Below are 18210 nucleotides of genomic sequence, written 5' to 3'. Positions count from 1 at the left end.
TTGCATCGGTAGTAAAGGTGATTAACCTAAGACGGCGGACAATGAACGCAAGACAGTCATTGCATCGGTAGTAAAGGTGATTAACCTAAGACAGCGGACAATGAGTGCAAGGCAGTCATTGCATCGGTAGTAAAGGTGATTAACCTAAGACGGCGGACAATGAATGCAAGACAGTCATTGCATCGGTAGTAAAGGTGATTAACCTAAGACAGCGGACAATGAACGCGAGACAGTCATCGCTCTTCTTGGCCCAACTACGACGTGGCTTTGCGACGAGTAAGTGGCTTTTGAATTCGCTTGAGTGCGATCAGAAAAAATACGAGTTTTGCTCTGCGCGAGTTTATGGATTTCGTTGCTCTTCAATTTCGTTTAAAGTCATATAAACCAACAATAACAAAGGAGAAAAAAGTTAAAAGAAGAAATTTATTCCAACATGTAGACGATTGTATCCAATGCGAATTAAGAACGCATAGAGCAACATATTGTCTGCTTGTTTATCAACGTCATCTAATTTGCTTTAATAGGTGACATTATTTCACTGCATTCAGATTTGATTCAATAAAAGACTCAGATATGCTAAAAAACTGAAAATGAAAGAGAAATAAATAAATATGCTTTGGGCGTTTCTTGTAATTTCTCAGCTTAATATAATTTGAACGCATTTGATAGAAATAAAAGTACTAATTCTCAAAAGAGAACGGTTATAAAGGCATGAACTAGAGCTCAACCGCTGAGTGTATTCATTAATTAAATTGCAATTGAGCATCGCATTTGCTCATTGTTAGCTAAGAATAACAGTAAAATAATAATAATAGGTAAGAAAGTAGTATAAAAGGCATTGACATTGATATACTCACCAATAATGGGAGGTATTATGCACTGTTTAGCCCAGGCATGGTCATATCTATGATGTATCTGCTTCTGGGGCATTAACCTGGGCATTTCAATGAACTGGCTGTAGTGGGGCCCACCAGTGGGCACTGGAGTGGGCCCGGTCATGGGCCTCCCAGGTGTGTTATTCCAAACCACTCCCCCTCTCCCAACACCTGCACTACCACCACCAGCACCACCACTCACTACACCACCTCCATTGCTCATGTATGGCGATGTCTGAGGCAACATACTCGCCTAATATCAATTTACCGAAGATCACTTCAAAGTTATATCCAATTGGAAACTTTTTGGCACCATGACACATCGAGGGTGGCAACGTACGCTGGTCCTGCCTGAGTCGTCAGGCGGCGTTAAAGTTGAACCGAACCGCCGATCGATTTAAGCTTAGACACAAATGTCGCTCTTATAAAGGTAATTGTTATCACAAAATTGTTAAATGGAGGACGCACTTTTATCTGAGCAAAGGTTATCCTTTAATATTAATCCACAAAAAGATCGCAAAAATAGTCGCGAAGTTTAGCACCAGCTGAGTAGCACGAAGTACTGACGATCATAGCACTGTGATATTTAGCATACGCTTGATGCCGAGTGATCAAGCAGCAGCGGCTACGAAGAAACAGGTCAAGAGTGAGGCTGTAATGGAAGATCAAAGGGCGCACCCTAGAAGGGTGTAACGACTTCAGCAGCAGACACAAGGACCAGACAGACAGCTGTGCCTAAAAGTAGGGTAGACTTCAAGGAGGTGTGCTCAACGAAGAGCAGCTGTGGCCGGGCACAGCGGGCGGTGTGCGTTCGTTGCTAGGAGTGACGTCACGCTTCTACTCAATGGTTATCGACTAGACTGACCTGAGGTGTACATAAATCGTACATGTATCACTTGGTTGCATCTTACAGAGATAAGTAAAAACACTAAGGATAACACAGCTTTAGGAAGAGACTGAAAGCACGCGCGGTGATGTTCAAGGTACGGTTCACAGACCAGGTTCTTACGTTGACTGGCGAGGCAATGACACCGACAACTGTTCACGGAAGATGTTGTAAATTCGCAAATCCAATTCGACAAAAGCGCTAAAGGCTTTAGCTTGTGCCACTCAGAAATCTCGACTTTTTATGATCCAAGACGTTCACTGCGGTCACAGTTGATGAGGCAAACAGAAGCGGAGCTCATCAGGAAGCAAGACTGCAGCATTGACGGTCACGTGATATTTCAGGAATGCAGGATGATGTCGATGACGATGATGAAGGTGAAGCTGGTAAGTCCAGGCACCAGCATCCCTAGGAATGCCAGCTACCAGAACACGCCGCGGAGCGACCAAAGCTTGCAGTAATCGATAGAGGCAGGAGCGCCGGAGAGACACACTAGGCACACACTAACTCGCTCGCAACACAAGAAGAAGACTATACCCTCAAAGTAGGTAGTAGAGGAGCTATGCTGTTCTCAAATGGAGGATGAGCTAGCACATCGTCTGGACAGCACTGTTGTAAAGCTAAAATCAACTGTAGCCACATGGCGAAGTGACTAATGGCCCCAATCTTCGGGCACACCGAGAGCGTTTCGTAGTTATGCGGTACACGACACAGGAGGCTTGGCAGCGTTATTCCCTTTGAGCGGCGCGACACGTACTGAAGCAGGCCAACGAGTCGAGCTGCTGCTGCCGCTGCTGCGGCTGATCTGCTGCCACTCTTGACAGCTTATGTTTCTCGTGTATTTATCGCATTGTTATGCTTTACGTTCCTCGTTCCGTATACAGACCACTTCCTCTTGCTAGTCCGTGATCACTTAACATGCGTACTTAAACAGTCACACAACGAACAACTCGGAATTCATTCTATGGATGTGAGATGAAAGTTTCGGATGTTGTTTAACAGCTAAAACATTCGTTCTCAGGTCAATTTGCATAAACGATGGTATCCATAGTTCAACACAATTATCAAGTTTCATGAGAAATCACGCACACATTAGCATTTCTACACAGTAGAACATGATCAAATATTAAATTCTGTAAAAGCCTTAGCAGAATTTATAGTTTTACATGCATCCAAGGAGAAACAAACAAGTAGTAACCGCAGTGTGGACTTGTATCTTGTCACTAAGCGCTCTATTCATCCGCATCTCACTAGAATTAACCACTGGAGACTTTGAGCAATGGCACACTTTTCATTCTTTAACGTAATATTGAAATACGAATATTCCCAAATTTTTTATAAATAATAATCGCTGTAATCATCAGGAGCGATCCATAATGTAACGTTATTCGCAATACTCAATACGCACATACACGGAATGTGCGACGCACAACTCTGTGCACAAAGAACGGACACTTGCTCTGATGGCGCATTTGTGCTTGACAAGAGATACATACAAAATTTGTCCGAGCTTTAAATTATATGAACGTTGTATTTTAGAGCAATTCATTTACGGGCCACATAGTCAATATTTTCGTAAACTCAACATTAATATCTGGATAAACCTAGAACTACAAATAGCTACCCTAAAATATTTATTCAAGTTCAGACACTGGGTCAACACTTCACTCCAGCCTTTCGTAGTAGAGTTATATCTTATAATTATTATAAAAGTTTAAAAACTTGAGAAATCCCTTTTAGAAGTTGAAATTCATAGTAAATTACTCAAAATAAGCGCATAATACGAAGTTGGCATAGCTCTGCGAACAGGTATTATGCGAAAAACTGCGAACATCTTGGAAATTCAAGTATTTCAAAGCAAATCGTAAGGAAAAACATGATTTACGTACGTCACAGACGACACACCACGAATTGAGAGACAGAGAAGTGTCTCGAGAGTCGAGGTCCGAGTGGCACTTAGGCCTATTTTCTATATGGCTATGTGGAGGGGACTATAGCATAGATAATTCTCGTGATTGTCTGGTTTCTGGGTACCAATATCTTCAAGATCTTATCGAACAAACAAGGTCGCGCAGATTTCGGAAACAGCATGATAATCATAACTTCAAAGCTCCTTGATATTAATTTTTAATCCTCCAGAAGAAACTATTCACATCTCGAATAGAAAAAGTAAATACCGTCACGCTATTTGAACTACAATAATAACGCTGAAATATGAACAACGGTACTCAAATGATTGAAATTATCATTTTTGCGGTAGTGCAGTCTGAGAAATCGAAGAAAGAAGAAAAATTACAAAATCGAATTTTCAGTTCCTAATTCAAGTTCAAGGTTTTTGGCATCTGCGAAAATACTGGGTCAGCAATTCAGTAAACGTTCAAAACGAATTTCACGTTTGCCGCGTCGTACTCTAAACACCTAGTAAACACTCAACACTCTTCCGCTACTCAATTACTGCTGAGGCATGCAAACATTAATCATCAAAAAGTAGCAATGGAAAAATAGAGAAACTATTTGATCCCGAACTAAAATTATAAGAATAAAAAAGGCTACGAGGCGAATGGTCATGCATGAATATACCGGCATTTCATATGACCACAACGCTCGAACGCTTATGTAAAAAGCTCGGCACTCAGTCTGAAGCACGATAAGATATACGAAGAATCAATGAAAAAGACTACAGAATTACTGAACTTCGGGCCCATTATGGAGAAAGAAAATACTATCACAAGTAAGGAATATGTCATTTTAATGTGAAATAACATTAAAATGAATCAGTTTTACGTAAAGAATAATAATTAAAATTTATTGATCGTTTCAAATATTTCACTTTACAATCTTTGTAGAATGAAGCACAAATACAAGTGATCTCAGCTCTACAGCTCAAAAGCACCAGCACGAGGCTCAATAGTGTATAACCTAGCGCACTAGGCACAGGCCAGGCTCCATTATATACAATACTAGCTCACTAGCCAGTAGCCACAGGCTCAATAGTGTACAATAATTTAGAGTATTAGTATATGTAGGTCGGCAAAATTTGTTCCTTTAAGCAGGTGTCATTGAAGACCAGAGAATAAGTTTTATTGGTAATTTTCTTATTTTTTTTTTTTTTCAATAGATCGAACAATATTTTTCGTTGAACTGGTAAATCGAAAATCAGCGTACCGATGGACATTTTTATTTATTTAACAACGTTTTGAATGTATCAATCATTCATTATCAAGTTACAAGTCGCATCGAGTGATGGAATTTGGATCGACATAAGTATAAAATCATGTAAATAGGATACTACTCACAAATCCAAATAGTTATAAATAATTGCAAAATCACAAAAATATGAAGATAATCGAGAATTTAAAGGAGATTCGCTAATAATTTAGAGATAAATAAAGCAGTGAAGGAAGCAAAGCGAGAGGAACAAACCTGTGAAGCTGGCTAGCGAGCAGGGCATGGCTGTCACCATCAGCCCTAATACTAACTGATAAGCAAGCGCTTCCGGTCACCATTGGGTCCTGCACACTGAATGATCCAACAACCTCACATATCATGCTTGAGTGAAGAAAATAATATCATGTAATAATGTATAATACTGAGCGATGATAACAATATCATGTAATAATATATAATATAAAATACCTCGCATAATATCATGCTTCAATGATCAAATCATCAAACCACCTCAAAAAAATATCGTTCTTGAATGATCAGTCCACCTCACAAAAAATCATGCTTCAATGATTAGGTCACCATACATAATATTATGTGATAATATTAATATTATATTATGCATTTGTGCTGTTCAAAAAGAGCAAAATTTTTAATTCAATGAAAACGGAAACACAGTTTCTGATTGGTCGTTATTCCGTCTTGGTCAAGGTGCAATGCTGAACATTCGCCTTGGCCAAACCGCAATGCTACATTTCCGCCTTGGTCAAGACAGAATGCCGAACATTCGCCTTAGTCAAGACAATGCCAAATCTTCGCTTTGGTCAAGACAGAATCTGTCTCTTATACACATCTAGATGTGTATAAGAGACAGGGGTGAGAGAGGGTGAGAGAGAGGCACAGGGTGAGAGAGGCACAGGGTGAGAGAGAGGCACGGGGTGAGAGAGAGGCACAGGGTGAGAGAGGCACAGGGCGAATGTTGGCAGACATTCTTTGCACAGCTGAGCGAGACATCGCCCATGTGCTGCGACTGCAAGCCTCGGTAGACAACTTGGATTAACCTTCATCACTTAATACTTTATTCTCTTATGTTAACTTTTGGAGAAGAATGTCTAGGAAATAAGTACAATATTTCGTGTGCGTATAGCGGTAAATGGATGAAATCTTCATCGGGCGGCAGTTTCATTCAAATCATGTAATAATATGACGAAACTGTTCCCGAACTCCTTCAAAGATTCAAAGAACACGTCCGAGCATAACTTGTGATAAAAAGTGATAGCCAAGAAATACCATCCTACGACACTGCGTAAAAATATACCGTGTTGAAGTTAGACTTTATCGCATTCGCTGTATATTTGTCTTAGAATAACTATTTTATAATTTGACAGCGCAATTCAGTCAATTCTGTCGTCACAAAAAAAAAAAAATAATAAATAAAATACCGACGCTAGTGAAAATTGCCCATGTCAAATATATTGAAATTAGTGTGTAATGTGTACGTATAAAATAGGCGGCATAATAATAAAAATAGGCGGCATAAGTTAAAAAAAAAATAAGCGGCATAAGTATAAAAATAGGCGGCATAATTCTGAGGCAATCGCGAATATCTTCCAAGAAGAAGACCTGACTATTTTCTCAATGACGCTTATATATCTGACGAGTAAATGATTACATTCAACCCTCAACAAGTGCTGGAATACATTTACCTCCATGAATGTATAACTGAATCAATGAACAATTTACCAAAATTATATCTTGCCTCTCCATCGCTCAACTCTGAAGCTGAAGACGTATACGAAGATATTTGTTCTCATGCTATATTCCGTAAATTATCTGGATGTAGACTGTGAGTTGAAGAGTAATGGGAAAACGCTAAGTTGTCGCTGAGATTTTAATTGCGTGTCAAGTCTGGGACCCGGCATCTGGGAAAAGTTCATTGGCGATCGTGAGACGCGGCTAGGCATATAAACCAACTATATAATAAATTAACGAGTCGTGTTGTCGAAAGGGCGACACTTTTTGCACGTAGCGCTGCTACGTCCTCTGCCAGACCAAACTGGTTCAGGATGACCAATAAAAAAGTGCACAGTTATCTGGACAAAGTATTCGACATTTCTCTGCGTGCATGCTGTGGTTGCACCGCGTATTTATGCGCGCCACGTAGCCGCTTTGAAAGAGACGAGCCAATAAATTGCGTGAGGCTGAGCCTAGATGCAAGGGTGAGCCGTGCGTGCCACACAAAGAACATGGCGACTTTGCCAGAGCTTTTTTGGCCGACTATAGGCCACGTATACACGGTTATCACGTTTTCGAAAGCGGGTATGTTATGAGCGGATTAAATATAGCTTCAAGTCCAGAAGAAGTTTGTCCACGAATACACCAACAAAAATAAGTCCATTCTGATTGATGCGAATAGCTATGTTCGCACCCAAAATTATCGCGATACCTCAACAATGAGAATCAGATAGAGATAAATATGTCTCGATTCACGTGCATAGATTCTAGTGCGAGGCTATATAATTTTGCCAAGTCTGCGTATGAATTAAGTTCGACCGACACAATTATGTAATTTGATTATGAACCGAGTCCCGCTCGCGGCACCTTATTATGCCCACGAATCGGCCTGTTCAAACTCACAAAACATTTTTATATCTGATTTAGTAGTATAATTTTTATATTTCTGATTCTGCAAGTATTTAATTATGAGTCCGCTTAGCCGATTTCCAATTTACTATTCATTGTGGTAGCATCCAAACAAAATAGGACTGTTGAAAAGGTGATTTTAAATATAATTCTAAATATTAAAATCGAATGAAATGGACGGCTGAAAGTGGGGCACAAAAAATAGTCAGAAATAATAACCGTTTCCGATAAAAGGAAGCAAACAATGGGCTACCCTCGGTAACTCTCATTCTTAAAAAATGCATTATATATACTAATTGAATACGCAAAAATCTCGAATAATTTTCCTTGAGAAAGGCACAGAGGGCATGTGAGGAAGCCACCCACATCAGTAACCGGTTCGTGTTCATGGGAAAAGTTTCGAGACCAAAGGTTCAGAGGAACTCCATGTGAGATGTTCCGAGAATACAGACCCTCCAAGGGTGACCAGCCAACAAGGAAGAGGAGCGACTGAAGAAATCTTGCTAAGCGCTCAGGTTCAATGAACGAAGACAATACAATTGCAATAAGAGCTTATCAGACACGGGATAAGTAATTATCTTATAGGTATAAGGAAATCAGCGGACAATACAATTATAATTTGGGGAATTGGGCATATAATATATAGGATAAGTAATTATCCTATAGAGGGAATCAGAAGACAATTCAATTATAATATCGGCATAGAAGACCAACAATATCTAATTATACGATAGGGTAAGGGTATCGTCTGCATGGACAATTCCCGGAACACTAGAATGTTTTTAATCCTTTTCCAAAAGTAATCAAGCCAAGAAGCAGTCTCTCGTTTTTTCGCGAATATACAGGAGAATTAGTATAATTTCTTTCAGGAACGTGTAGAAATGGCCGTGATAAGAGCGATTAATACTTTATTAAATCCATACTAAAATCTCATGATAAAGTAAGCAAACTTGGGCGGAATATCTAGTAAAAGCCGAAGGATCATGATCATTTTCGTTTGATTAAAGTAAAACAAAAATCTAACCCTTTTTTTGTTTTAAAGTAAAACCATTTAAAACAAAATTTTAAGCAATTTCTGGACAGAGAAGTAATTGATTAAACATAAACTGCAAAACCTTCGTACTGACGCAATTCAACAGACGAAATGCTGACAAAATGATCAAGTCCGCTGTATCTGGCGCTTGTCATGCAGGCAATTGCTAATTTCCATTAAGTTTGCATGTCCTTGCTTGCTTTGCCATGCTTCGTCGCGCTTGCTATATGTCAAAGCTGAGCTCTCAATGCTATTGAAGAATCCAAGGTCAGAAATTTTAACTCGGTTCAACATCAATAGAATATCGTGAAATGTCGGAGTAATTTATCAAAGGAAACTAAACAAGTCTAACTAAATACTTCGATTTCATAGTCCTTTCCTGCGCACGTTGTGCTGGAAAATAAATTGAAAAATAAGCATTCTTATCATATGATGATTTCTAGCTATACAGAATTGGAATCATCTCGAACAATATTTACGTTATATCAATAGCCTACAACCGCTAATAAATACTCGCATAGTATATACTTAACTAATTGATTTGCAAAAAATTTCCACTGTGAGCCGTAGGCATTTTGCCGCGGACCTAACACCAGAAGCAAACCTAACCTAGCAGGACCTAACAACAAGCATGGTCGTATACACCGCATGCTGACTCAGCAAAACAACGTTATGCAATGCAACAGAGCATTTCCTGTTTTCCGTTGAAGCTGGCAACGGATTCAATCATTCAAGTGATTAAGAAAACAATGTGTCGTAGGTCAACTTGCTTGAAAATATCAAACCGAAAAAGTACTCGAATATATCGCAGCTCAATATAATTCAGAGAATTAATAAAAATAATGCTCGAAGAAATGCAAGCAAGTGTTGATTGTAATGTGCAAAAAGCCGCATCACTATAAACAATGTATAAAGCAGCAGATAATTTACTAAAATGGAAAGAAAACGAAAACGGGTAGCAAAAATTACCGTTTCTAGCAACCGAGTTCTTGCAATGATTAGTCAATAAGGGAATTTGAACAAGTGCGTACAGCATATTTCTAGCGAAGACCTAATGTCAACATCCAGGAACAATGTTCAAGGTAAATTTGAGATAGAATGATTGTCTAATTAAGACATAAATCACAAACGAATACAATTTTTGAGAATTAAGAGAAACGAGCAGCTCACAATTATTATTTAGCGCTACCAGCAGTCAACGGTGTAAAGAAATTCAGGCATTATCGTTGAACGTAACTTTTAGATGAAAATGACTGTTAATTAACAAAGAAATCCCAAACGAATACAAAATACGAGAATTGAGAGCGTTTCTGGCAATGTTATTCAAGACCGAGTTACTCATTACACATTCCCAGGGCAGCCACAGCCAAGTTGAATGAAATAAACAACGTGAACATGGCATGGCAGCCACAGCCAAGTTGAATGAAATAAACAACGTGAACATGGCATGCTGAGGAGCAGCGGCGGCAGCAGAGGCGGCGGCTCGCCAGCTGAAACAGGTCAATACTCCCTCTTCTAGTGAAGCATTGCAGCAGCCGCGGCCGCAGCAGGAACAAGTGAGCGAGCTCGGCGGACCCAAAGCGGGAACCGGCCATCAAGGAAATCAATATGGCAGGAAGGCTACCACCCCGACATCTCACACACACACAGCAAGACCCAACTTCCTTCTTTTCAAACAGACAAAGCGACACCATGCAGTCACCCACAACGGGCATGTTCATCTCACTCCCACCTGTGAATGGGAAAATCGAACGCCAAGGTTCAAGTGCGAGGAGGACTTACTTTATTCTGGCGTTCGTATTAATTGGTGTAATATAATTGTGTCATGTGAATACAGTAGTAAAATATATTGTACAGAAGGAAACTACACCACACGGGAACACGCGTGACTTTACATAGATCTTCGTACAGGTTTCCCAATTACACAGGCTTTCGAACATAGTTACGAAATGCCTACACGAGCGTTTACACAGAAACGAAATAGTAACAACAATAAAGATACAATCATTCCATAATAAGGGCACAATCTACTTGGTTACCACAACCTACAATGGCAAGTGAACTATCTTGCATTTGCTCAACCATCGATATGGTACAACACAACTAATTTCCTAAATGGCCTTCTAAGGCGAGTCAAACCTCTTATAAGCACTGTGATGCATACAAACATTAATGATTTCCAACATTATAACCACATTCCCACTCCAGAACACCATCTCAAGATAGAAAAACTGCAGAGAAGAGAGAAAATGTGCACGCCTCTAGCATTTTGTGCATAAAATGCAGACGAGGACGCAAGGAACAACTCGCAGCCGATGCTGATTGATTCGCCACAAGCAATCCGTCGGGACCTCGATTGCTTCATTGCATCTCTATAATGAAGGTGATTAACCCAGACGGCGGACAATGAACGCAAGGCAGTCATTGCATTTGCATCGGTAGTAAAGGTGATTAACCTAAGACGGCGGACAATGAACGCAAGACAGTCATTGCATCGGTAGTAAAGGTGATTAACCTAAGACAGCGGACAATGAGTGCAAGGCAGTCATTGCATCGGTAGTAAAGGTGATTAACCTAAGACGGCGGACAATGAATGCAAGACAGTCATTGCATCGGTAGTAAAGGTGATTAACCTAAGACAGCGGACAATGAACGCGAGACAGTCATCGCTCTTCTTGGCCCAACTACGACGTGGCTTTGCGACGAGTAAGTGGCTTTTGAATTCGCTTGAGTGCGATCAGAAAAAATACGAGTTTTGCTCTGCGCGAGTTTATGGATTTCGTTGCTCTTCAATTTCGTTTAAAGTCATATAAACCAACAATAACAAAGGAGAAAAAAGTTAAAAGAAGAAATTTATTCCAACATGTAGACGATTGTATCCAATGCGAATTAAGAACGCATAGAGCAACATCTGTCTCTTATACACATCTAGATGTGTATAAGAGACAGGTATAATACTGAGCGATGATAACAATATCATGTAATAATATATAATATAAAATACCTCGCATAATATCATGCTTCAATGATCAAATCATCAAACCACCTCAAAAAAATATCGTTCTTGAATGATCAGTCCACCTCACAAAAAATCATGCTTCAATGATTAGGTCACCATACATAATATTATGTGATAATATTAATATTATATTATGCATTTGTGCTGTTCAAAAAGAGCAAAATTTTTAATTCAATGAAAACGGAAACACAGTTTCTGATTGGTCGTTATTCCGTCTTGGTCAAGGTGCAATGCTGAACATTCGCCTTGGCCAAACCGCAATGCTACATTTCCGCCTTGGTCAAGACAGAATGCCGAACATTCGCCTTAGTCAAGACAATGCCAAATCTTCGCTTTGGTCAAGACAGAAGGCCGAACATTCGCCTTAGTCAAGACAATGCCAAATCTTCGCTTTGGTCAAGACAGAATGCCAAATCTTCGCTTTGGTCAAGACAGAATGCCGAACATTCGCCTTAGTCAAGACAATGCCAAATCTTCGCTTTGGTCAAGACAGAATGCTAAATTTTCGCCTTGATCAAAACAGTTTTCAATTTCAAAAACAATTTTCGCTTTGCTCACTGCTATATAATCTTGGTTAATGCGCAATGCTACATCGCTGTCTGATTAATGCAAGAATGCTATACACGATTTTTTTAAATTGAAACAACGCAAAACCGAACACTAGAGTAGCAAAACAATACAGATGGCGGAATATCAATCAACATTGATGGCGAAATAACATATATTCGTTTGAGATGGCGGAATATCAATCAACATTGATGGCGAAATAACATATATTCGTTTGAGATGGCGGAATATCAATCTATATATATGACGTAATCTCATTTATGCGCGTTTCAGGACCAAGCAATGTCTGCACACTAAAGATTGCATTTGAATAGTCAATCTGCGAAGCGTACAAAAACTAAAACAAACAATAAAGTGGATATTATGGTGTATATTTGGAACTGATGCTATATTTGTCGAGGGGATATTAAAAAATTCAAGTCTGAATTTATAATTAGTTATTATTAAAAATTCTCGAATGTAAAAGGGAGGAAAGTATGATGGGATTAATTAACACTTGCCTTCATCGAGACAAATTATGTGAAATAGTTCTTGTTCGCCCGTATAGACGCTATATATTGGCTTATTAAGACGCGAACATCACGAATAACGTATATACAGAATGATTCGAATCCTAAGTGTCAGGCTATCTTAGCTTGATTAGACAAAATGTATAAAAAAAAGACAATGTACTTCAAATCCATGATAAGCTATGCACTCAATCAAACAAAGGAGAAAATAAGATGAATTAACTCGAAGCAATACGGACAAGACTGAGGCGATTATAGAAGACGCGGGCGACGATCAAAGCTAAAACTGCAAAAACTACAAGCTGCTAAAGCAGGAACATTGCGCACAGGAAGAGGAAGTCGCCAATAAAATAAAGGACAAAAACGGAATATTTTCTACCAAAACGAAGAAAAATGCTTGCAATTGTAGCTTCCAGAAAAAATAAACGATATACATGAGATGTATTTGCAAGCCTAAATGAAGCTGCAATTTTGTGCGACTAAGCGGATGCAGGTCACGGAGCAGCGATGTTGCAGACATGGAGGGTCTGGAGGTGAGGGTAACGTGCCGGTGGAGGGGCCTCTCCATGGAGCCTCCACCTCCACACTCCACCACCATATTGCGCCTCCACCTCCACACTCCACCACCATATTGCGCCTCCACCTCCACACTCCGGACGGGACAGATGTGGTGCAGTGAGCGCTTCTTCTAGGTTTCATAATTTCGAATTTCATCGCAAAACGTCTCATCGTTTACGGTTTCATAATTTCTAAATCTAATTTCATTGGTGGATATCGCTTAGTTTTTTCTTTCATAATTCCAAATTTCACCGGAATACAACACGATTGTTGATTTTTTTTACCTGCCATCTAAATGAAAAAAATTAACGAATGAAAATTCCGCCATCTAAACAAAGAAATTCACTTCCTGATATATTTTAGTGGCTTCAAGTACCATATATATTTTCTCATAACTACAAATGAAGCGTTTAAAGGCGCTGATTTGTGATGGCTGGTGTTTGGAAAAGTTCGGTAAATAGCTTAATGAAGTGGCATGTTAAGTTGCAGAGATAAAATTAAGGACCTCTGTAGAAATCAATTCGAAAATAATAATAATTTATGCCAACAATAATCTCAGGGAATTTACTGAAAGTCGCAGACAACATTTGCTTCACGTATCTATGGTGATTTTCATATACATCAATAGGATAATTCGATTCCCATTTCTCGAATGATTATTAATTCGAATTCACCTGATTTAATTCGACTTAAACTGTGATGTATTTTATACTAGGCTCAATTAGCATCTTACTAGATAGACTTGTCTGTCAGATGATAGATTTTCAAAATCTATAAAAATTTCTACAAATCAAATTAACTTGAAGTTGATGGGTAGAACACAGCTGAACTTATCGAGGTATTTGCTCAACAATGTGTGAGCATATCATTAAGCCCCTAGGCTAAAATCGTAACGTCAGTAGTACGCGATTATTATTACGGTTATATGTCCGTGTCACCGTTTTATTACGCATTTAGACATGTCGCTGATTCTGAACATCGCAGAATTTTCACAGCTCGTTGCGGGTGCCGAACATGCAACTCGCTGCTACCACCATTAAGCTGTGCTTATAACCTCCCGGCCGCCTTGCCGATTTTGACCGGAACTTTTGCTGATAGTTAAAATCGAACCAACAACTCACTGTTGCAATCTTGGTACTCTGAACTGTAACTACTATGTCACCCTGCCTCTAAAATGTGATGGAGTTTAATCAAAGGTGAAATAACTGTATTAATCAATTATTATAATTAAAATTCTGTCCAATCCGTATTTTATCAGGCGTGTATTCATGCACTATTCGTGTTGTCAAAACGCAAACAGATGACGTTGCGACGGAACAAATACATAAAGGCGCAAATAAAGAGGTTAATAAAGCGCAAGAAAAGAGGTTAATAAAGCGCAAGTAAAGAGGTTAATAAAGCGCAAGTAAAGAGGTTAATAAAGCGCAAGTAAAGAGGTTGATAAAGCGCAATAAGTTAAGAGGTTAATAAAGCGCAAGTAAAGAGGATCCTAAAGCCGCAAATAAAACCAAACGAGTCAAGTTTAAATAATTTTTATTCGCGAAAAATTCCAAACAATGCGTGGAGAATCGCCGACTATACTGTTGTGTTTATCAGGCGCAGTACTTAACACGAAATTTGTGGCATTCTTTAAACGGAATATGCAATATTTTTTGCACAAGTTATTACACAGAATTCGCATCACTATTTACATAACAATTTTTACACAGAATTCGCAACACTATTTACATAACAATTTTTACACAGAATTCGCAACACTTTTTACATAACAATTTTTACACAGAATTCGCAACACTTTTTACATAACAATTTTAGCACATAATTCGCAAAACTATTTGCGAAACTAACTAATAATTAACTACTAATTAACTAATTAATTAACTAATTGACTTGGAGGTAATTTTTTCCGTTTTCGTTTTTTACAGTTTTGTACATTTTTTGTTTTATATTTTTTATAAATTTCATTTTTATACATTTTTTATTTATTTTTACGTTTTTTACAGTATTTTTCATTTTATTTTTGTTATTTTGTAACTAGAACGGCTTTTCTAAAATTAAATTGGCAAATCTAAATTTACGCGCAGCAAAATTTGATCATTTAGCTCCTATGCGACGAAGCAAATTACAGAATCAAGTAAAAGGGAAAGTGGACGGCATATCGATAGAGAATACAAGTTATATCACTGATTCGCTAGAAAGGACGTTTGCGATAAAATAATTAATGTAAAAGTTCTAAATCTACGAATAATTTGAAAACTTTAATGTCCTGCTAAAAAAAACAGCAGGCTTTAACATATCGCCGTAAGTACAAGGCTACACAAAATAATCCAATTCAGTGATCTGAAGACGCTGGTTCATCTCCAGCGTCTTCATCTACGTCTTCAGCGGAAGTTTTGTTTTCAATTTCTTCCGAATTATGCGATGTCGAATTTTCACGTACAGATGGACCCTCTTGTTCGCCAAGATTATCTTGTTTGGTTTGTGGCGCTGGTGGTGCAGTGTTTTCAGCACTTATCTTCATGCCTGCAAGTTGACTGTTCAGGTCAAACCTGACACATGGATTCCAATATTTTCGTGGAATATACCCGAAAGGACAATTTTGCGGCATGGGCACCGTAAAGGGATTAATCGGGTGGTTGTTAGGCACTTTATAAATAGGAGAGCCCTCAAACTCGAAGGGGACAAGTGTCGTACCGGCTTGTTGGGAATATAAAGGAATGGAGGGTTGGTTGAGAGGTTGGTTAGTCACCCCTGAAGGCTGATAAGGATGAACAAAATACTGCGAGTTGACAGTCACAGAAGCGATAGTTTCATCGCTTGTTGAATAAGCCAGGGGTGGCCGACCTTGATTGTAGCTGTCAATGGAGGGAGCTGATACATATTGCGGCGCATAAGTGGCCGGAGTAACGTTATATACATCGGCATATTGGTTCAGGTAGACCGGAGGGGTTGAGACCGGCGAAACCATACTGTTCGTACATACTGGGGTGAAGGGCACTACGCTGGACACTGATGAGCTTAAAATAGGATCATTAGAATAATTAGGCGCCGAATTAGCTGCCGGCAGAGGAGCAGCATTAGAGAATGCCGGCGCCAATCCAGGTCCCGGCATATGTGCAGCACTAACACGTGTCGGTGCTACACTTGGTCTAGGCAGAGAAGCAGCACTTGAATATGCCGGTGCAAATCTTGGTGCAGTTAGATGAGCATCACTAGGGTGCGCCGGCGCCATAATTGGTCTAGAGAGATGATTAGCATTAAAATTAGCTGGTGCTACACTCAACCCAGGCACAGCAGCAGCAGCAGCAGCACTCGATAATGTCGGCAGGTACTGGGAGGGAGGAGATCGTGGAAAATATGGAGAAGAGCCGTCGCAGGGAGCCCTGACGCCGGCAGTAGAATACAGCGACTGAGGAGGCATTGTCGACGCCCCACTATTAGGGTGGAAAATGTTCCCCATTCCTGTTGGATTCCCGGGGAATCGATTAGGTGGTGGGACCGAGAAACGCGTGGGTCCGTCGGGGCTACTCAGATGAATATTCTGATGACTTAAACATAGGGACGCTTGATTGTGTGTAGGGCCATTATATCTGGGCTGTTGTGACACGAATTTATTTTCTGAATGTATTGATAAACAGCTAGCAGGACGCGCTACGCTAGCATAAGACCACCCTGCTTCATTACTGGCCTGAATCCCAGCGTTCATGCTTTCAGAAACTCGTCGAGCGGGAAGAACACGAGATACTGCTTGTTGATTAACGAAGTATCTATCACCATTGTTTTCTCTTGAACGGTTCGTTGTGCTGTTATGCACCGGTACGGCGTCAAAATTTGTAGGGCGATTGCTAGCGTTCAGTTGGTTAGTTGAATAGGTCCTAGGACGAGCGCCTCCCCTGGGACCAGACGAAGATCCCCTACCACGACCTGCCTGGGCCCCACGAGACCCACGACCAGTCGGCACCCCACGTGTTCCACGGCCATTATTGTTTGCAGACATTTCACTATTTATTTTTCCAAGTGTTACACTTCGTAGAGATTGGAACACGAATGCAGGAGGTCTTAACCAACTTCTTGGATTGAACACAAATGCAGGAGGAGGTCTTAACCAACTTCTTGGATTGAACACAAATGCAGGAGGAGGTCTTAACCAACTTCTTGGATTGAACACAAATGCAGGAGGTCTTAACCAACTTCTTGGATTGAACACGAATGCAGGAGGTCTTAACCAACTTCTTGGATTGAACACGAATGCAGGAGGTCTTAACCAACTTCTTGGATTGAACACAAATGCGGGAGGTCTTAACCAACTTCTAGGATTGGAACACGAATGCAGGAAGTCTTTTCAAATTTTCCAAGTGTTACACCTCGTATATTGGAACACAAATGCAGGAGGTCTTTTCAAAAGTGTAGAACTTAACCAACTTCGTGGATTGGAACACGATCTCAGCTCGAGAGCTACCGATGCACACAAGGCACAGACGTCACAGTGAATGCCCGAGCGGTGAACAGACGTCCAATTTATGCCTACCAGAGTAGGCATAGGACTTCCCTCCACCGACTACTGGAACCAATTTGAGCCCAGTTTCCGTCACGAGCTCCGCCCTATTTTGACCATCTGACCTGTAATCACAACTCAGCTATCTGAAATTTTAGATTTTGTAAACAAATCTTTCTTACGAAGGGAATGTTAAAAGCTTTTACGTTGCTAAGAGGAACAAAATAATCATGATGGCCTCAAAATGGATCAAAGAGATCGCATCTAAGTTTTTCTTTGATAACAATATTTTCTTTGTGTAATTGGCTGTAAAGGCATATGAATTTTTTTGATAATCTCATACTGGTTTTCAACCGAAAGATAAACACACCGAATAAAGCAATAACAATTAATAGGTCTAGATAATATATGCTGAGAATGCACATACATTTACAGAGACAAAACAAATTTAAATAGCATA

The 18210-nt window shown here is 39.7% G+C and overlaps 2 protein-coding genes across 4 annotated transcripts in view; both read right to left on the bottom strand.

Annotated features, from left to right (window-relative positions):
* Positions 1 to 18210, bottom strand: part of LOC108665119 (eukaryotic translation initiation factor 4 gamma 1) — a 78791-nt gene that overhangs the window by 28195 nt on the left and 32386 nt on the right. Inside the window, exon 1 of one of the 3 annotated variants that reach the window (XM_018151842.2) lies at positions 858 to 2502. The exons of the other annotated variants lie outside the window; for them this stretch is intronic. Coding sequence (XP_018007331.1) covers positions 858 to 1122 — 265 coding nt within the window. The 5' untranslated portion in view covers positions 1123 to 2502. Of the gene's footprint in view, positions 1 to 857; positions 2503 to 18210 lie in introns of those variants that run through there. 3 annotated transcript variants of the gene reach the window in all.
* Positions 15542 to 17408, bottom strand: LOC125178910 (nascent polypeptide-associated complex subunit alpha, muscle-specific form-like). Its single transcript, XM_047883762.1, has one exon. It carries the CDS (start codon positions 17250 to 17252, stop codon positions 15588 to 15590), a length of 1665 nt encoding a protein of 554 aa, XP_047739718.1. The 5' UTR covers positions 17253 to 17408; the 3' UTR covers positions 15542 to 15587.

This window comes from Hyalella azteca, unplaced genomic scaffold, assembly GCF_000764305.2.
Source record: "Hyalella azteca isolate HAZT.00-mixed unplaced genomic scaffold, Hazt_2.0.2 contig13638, whole genome shotgun sequence".
NCBI classification, from domain to species: domain Eukaryota; kingdom Metazoa; phylum Arthropoda; class Malacostraca; order Amphipoda; family Hyalellidae; genus Hyalella; species Hyalella azteca.
The sequence above is the reverse complement of the archived record's forward strand: the minus strand, read 5'-3'. Positions and strand labels throughout refer to the sequence as shown.